Here is a 4,760-nt window from a genome sequence, read left to right as displayed (position 1 = left end):
ATTCTGAAGAAGGTAACAGAGAATATATCCAACAGCAAAACAAAGTTGAGGTGTTGTGCTGACTGACTGTTTTCTCCTGTTGGCTGTAATTTGGTGGATTAAAAGAATAGTTCACCAATCACAGTTCTGTAAGGACTCTGGAAGTATGTAATATATTTGAGACACTGAACAAGCATGTTATAGGGCCTTTGGACCCTTGGCAGAGTCCCTGAGGGAATGACACCCCTGAAAGGACCTTAGGAGGCGGACGTTGCAGCATGAGGGCCCGTGGGACGTAACGCCCTTGGGAGGGTCCCTGGGGACGTCGCGGCCCCTCGAACGATCGCTCGGCTGCAAGCACCTATGGGAGATCCCCTGGGAGCCCCACAGCACTGGAAAGGGTCCCTGGAAAGGTCCCTGGGACGCTTTTATAACTGGGAGTGTCTCTGGGGGCGCCGTTATCCCTGGGACAGTCCCTGGTTGCTCCGCCGTCCCTTGGGTCCCCGGAGCTCCTGAATGGGTTTCTGGGACCACCAACACCCATGGGAGAGTCCCTGGGGGCAGCGCCGCCCCCAGAGAGGCCTCCTAAGGACTCCGGCGCCCCTGGGAGGGTGCTAGGGGTGCCGCCTTCCTAGGAAGGGTCCCTGGAGGCCCCGCGACCCCTGAGAAGGTCCAATGAGGCGTCGGCACCCCTTCATTGGCCCCTGTTGGAACCGTTACCCCTAGGAGGGCCCCTGGGAGCGCCAAACCTATAGGGCCCTTGTGTGCAGTAGTTTTTGCGCTATTTTGAATTTTGGTTGATGCTACTCTAAATAAATACACCCTCCATCACTTTTCCATTATCATCGCATTCTGAAGAAGGTAACAGAGAATAAAATCCAACAGGAAAACATAAGTTGAGGTGTTGTGCTGACTAACTGCTCTCTTTTCCTATTGGCTGTAATTTGGTGGGTTAAAAAAATAGTCCACCAATGACAGTTCAGTACGGGAATGCTGGAAGTATGTAATATAAATGAGACAGCTAAACAAGGTGGTAGATGCAACGTTCAATATATACACCCCTCCAAGACTTTTCCAATATCTTCGCATTCTGAAGAAGGTAACAAAGAATATATCCAACAGGAAAACATAAGTTGAGGTGTTGTGCTGACTGACTGTTCTTTTCTCCTATTGGTTGTAATTTGGGGGTTTAAAAAAATAGTCCACCAATCACAGTTCAGTGAGGGACTGCTGGAAGTATGTAATATATATGAGACAGTGAAACAAGCTGGTAGATGCAACGTTAAATATATACACCCCCAACACTTTTCCAATATCAGTGCATTCTGAAGAAGGTAACAGAATAATATCCAACAGGAAAACATAAGTTGAGGTGTTGAGCTGACTGACTGTTCTCTTCTCCTATTGGCTGTAATTTGGTGGGTTAAAGAAAAGTCCACCAATCACAGTTCAGTAAGGGACTGGTGGAAGTATGTAATATATCTGAGACAGCGAACAAGCATGTCATAGGGCAGAGTCCCTGGGGGAACGGCACCACTGATAGGGCCCCTGGGGGCGCCGCCGCCATTACGATAGCCCGTGGGACGTAACCGCCCTTGGGAGGGTCCCTGGTGACGTCGCGGCCCCTCGAACGATCGCTCGGCTGCAAGCACCTATGGGAGATCCCCTGGGAGCCCCACAGCACTGGAAAGGGTCCCTGGAAAGGTCCCTGGGACGCTTTTATAACTGGGAGTGTCTCTGGGGGCGCCGTTATCCCTGGGAAGTCCCTGGTTGCTCCGCCGTCCCTTGGGTCCCCAGAGCTCCTGAATGGGTTTCTGGGAGCCCCACCCCCATGGGAAAGTCCCTAGGGGTAGTGCCGCCCACAGAGAGGGCTCCTTGGGGCACCGGCGCCCCTGGGAGGGTGCTAGGAGTGCCGCCTCCCGTGGAAGGGTCCCTGGAAGCGCTGCGACCCCTGAGAAGGTCCAATGAGGCGTCGGCACCCCTTCATTGGTCCCTGTTGGCACCGTTGCCCCTAGGAGGGCCCCTGGGAGCGCCAAACCTATAGGGCCCTTGTGTGCAGTAGTTTTTGCGCTATTTTGAGTTTTGGTTGATGCTACTCTAAATAAATACACCCTCCATCACTTTTCCATTATCATCGCATTCTGAAGAAGGTAACAGAGAATAATATCCAACAGAAAAACATAAGTTGAGGTGTTGTGCTGACTAACTGCTCTCTTTTCCTATTGGCTGTATGTAATTTGGTGGGTTAAAAATAGTCCACCAATGACAGTTCGAATGCAGAGGAATACTGGAAGTATGTAATATAAATGAGACAACTAAACAATTGGTTGATGCTACGCTAAATAAATACACCCTCCATCACTTTTCCAGTATCATCCCATTCTGAAGTAGGTAACAGAGAATAATATCCAACAGGAAAACATAAGTTGAGGCGTTGTGCTGACTGACTGTTCTTTTCTCCTATTGGTTGTAATTTGGGGGTTTAAAAAAATAGTCCACCAATCACAGTTCAGTGAGGGACTGCTGTAAGTATGTAATATATATGAGACAGTGAAACAAGCTGGTAGATGCAACGTTAAATATATACACCCCCCAACACTTTTCCAATATCAGTGCATTCTGAAGCAGGTAACAGAGAATAATATCCAACAGGAAAACATAAGTTGAGGTGTTGAGCTGACTGACTGTTCTCTTCTCCTATTGGCTGCAATTTGGTGGGTTAAAGAAAAGTCCACCAATCACAGTTCAGTAAGGGACTGGTGGAAGTATGTAATATATCTGAGACAGCGAACAAGCATGTCATAGGGCAGAGTCCCTGGGGGAACGGCACCACTGATAGGGCCCCTGGGAGCGCCGCCCCCATTACGATAGCCCGTGGGACGTAACCGCCCTTGGGAGGGTCCCTGGGGACGTCGCGGCCCCTCGAACGATCGCTCGGCTGCAAGCACCTATGGGAGATCCTCTGGGAGCCCCACAGCACTGGAAAGGGTCCCTGGAAAGGTCCCTGGGACGCTTTTATAACTGGGAGTGTCTCGGGGGCGCCGTTATCCCTGGGAAAGTCCCTGGTTCCTCCGCCGCCCCTTAGGTCCCCAGAGCTCTTGAATGGGTTTCTGGGAGCCCCACCACCCATGGGAAAGTCCCTGGGGGAAGTGCCGCCCCAGAGAGGGCTCCTTGGGGCACGGGCGCCCCTGGGAGGGTGCTAGGAGTGCCGCCTCCCGTGGAAGGGTCCCTGGAGGCGCTGCGACCCCTGAGAAGGTCCAATGAGGCGTCGGCACCCCTTCATTGGCCCCTGTTGGCACCGTTGCCCCTAGGAGGGCCCCTGGGAGCGCCAAACCTGTAGGGCCCTTGTGTGCAGTAGTTTTTGCGTTATTTTGAATTTTGGTTGATGCTACTCTAAATAAATACACCCTCCATCACTTTTCCATTATCATCGCATTCTGAAGAAGGTAACAGAGAATAATATCCAACAGGAAAACATAAGTTGAGGTGTTGTGCTGACTAACTGCTCTCTTTTCCTATTGGCTGTAATTTGGTGGGTTAAAAAAATAGTCCACCAATGACAGTTCAGTACGGGAATGCTGGAAGTATGTAATATAAATGAGACAGCTAAACAAGGTGGTAGATGCAACGTTCAATATATACACCCCTCCAAGACTTTTCCAATATCTTCGCATTCTGAAGAAGGTAACATAGAATATATCCAACAGGAAAACATAAGTTGAGGTGTTGTGCTGACTGACTGTTTTCTTCTCCTATTGGCTGTAATTTGGTGGGTTAAAAGAATAGTTCACCAATCACAGTTCTGTAAGGGACTGCTGGAAGTATGTAATATATTTGAGACACCGAACAAGCATGTCATAGGGCCTTTGGGGACCCTTGGCAGAGTTCCTGAGGGAATGACACCCCTGAAAGGACCCCTGGAGGCGTCGCCGTCGTTATGAGAGCCCCTGGGACATAACCGCCCTTAAGAGGGTCCCAGGGGACGTCGCCACCCCTGGAAGGGGCCGTGAGACCGTAAGTACCAATGGGAGATCCCCTGGGAACCCCACCGGACTTGAAAGGGTCCCTGGGAAGGTCCCTGGAGACGCTTCTATAACTGGGAGTACCTTTGATGGCTCCGTTATCTCTGGGAAGGTCCCAGGGGGCTCCGCCGCCCCTTGGGGCCCCGGAGCCCCTGAATGGGTTCCTGGGACCGCCAACACCCATGGGAGAGTCCCTGGGGGCAGTGCCGCCCCCAGAGAGGCCTCCTTAGGACTCCGGCGCCCCTGGTAGGGTGCTAGGGGTGCCGCCTTCCTAGGAAGGGTCCCTGGAGGCCCTGCGACCCCTGAGAATGTCCAATGACGCGTCAGCGCACCTACATTGGCACCTGTTGGCGCCGTTCCCCCTAGGAGGGCCCCTGGGAGTGCCAGACATGTTGGGCCCCTATGTGCATTAATTTTTGCGCTATTTTGAACTTTGGTTGATGCTACGCTAAATAAATACACCCTCCATCACTTTTCCAATATTATCCCATTCTGAAGAAGGTAACAGAGAATAATATCCAACAGGAAAACATAAGTTGAGGCGTTGTGCTGACTGACTGTTCTTTTCTCCTATTGGTTGTAATTTGGTGGTTTAAAAAAATAGTCCACTAATCACAGTTCAGTAAGGGACTGCTGGAAGTATGTAATATATATGAGACAGTGAAACAAGCTGGTAGATGCAACGTTAAATATATACACCCCCAACACTTTTCCAATATCAGTGCATTCTGAAGAAGGTAACAGAGAATAATATCCAAC

The 4,760-nt window shown here is 50.7% G+C and overlaps 1 protein-coding gene across 1 annotated transcript in view; it reads right to left on the bottom strand.

The window, feature by feature from the left end:
- Window positions 1-3,109, bottom strand: part of LOC121874815 (nascent polypeptide-associated complex subunit alpha, muscle-specific form-like) — a 4,589-nt gene extending 1,480 nt beyond the window's left edge. The window contains exons 1-2 of the mRNA XM_042379101.1: window positions 2,846-3,109; window positions 1,550-1,822 (exon numbers count right to left, since the gene is read on the bottom strand). Of these exons, the coding sequence (XP_042235035.1) occupies window positions 1,550-1,822; window positions 2,846-3,109 (537 nt within the window). The remainder of the gene's footprint in view (window positions 1-1,549; window positions 1,823-2,845) is intronic.
- Between the last annotated feature and the right edge of the window lie 1,651 nt (window positions 3,110-4,760).

Source organism: Homarus americanus, unplaced genomic scaffold, assembly GCF_018991925.1.
Source record: "Homarus americanus isolate GMGI-L3 unplaced genomic scaffold, GMGI_Hamer_2.0 scaffold56009, whole genome shotgun sequence".
Classification (NCBI taxonomy): Eukaryota; Metazoa; Arthropoda; class Malacostraca; order Decapoda; family Nephropidae; genus Homarus; species Homarus americanus.
Note: the sequence above shows the minus strand (reverse complement) of the source record. Positions and strands in the feature narration are given on the sequence as shown.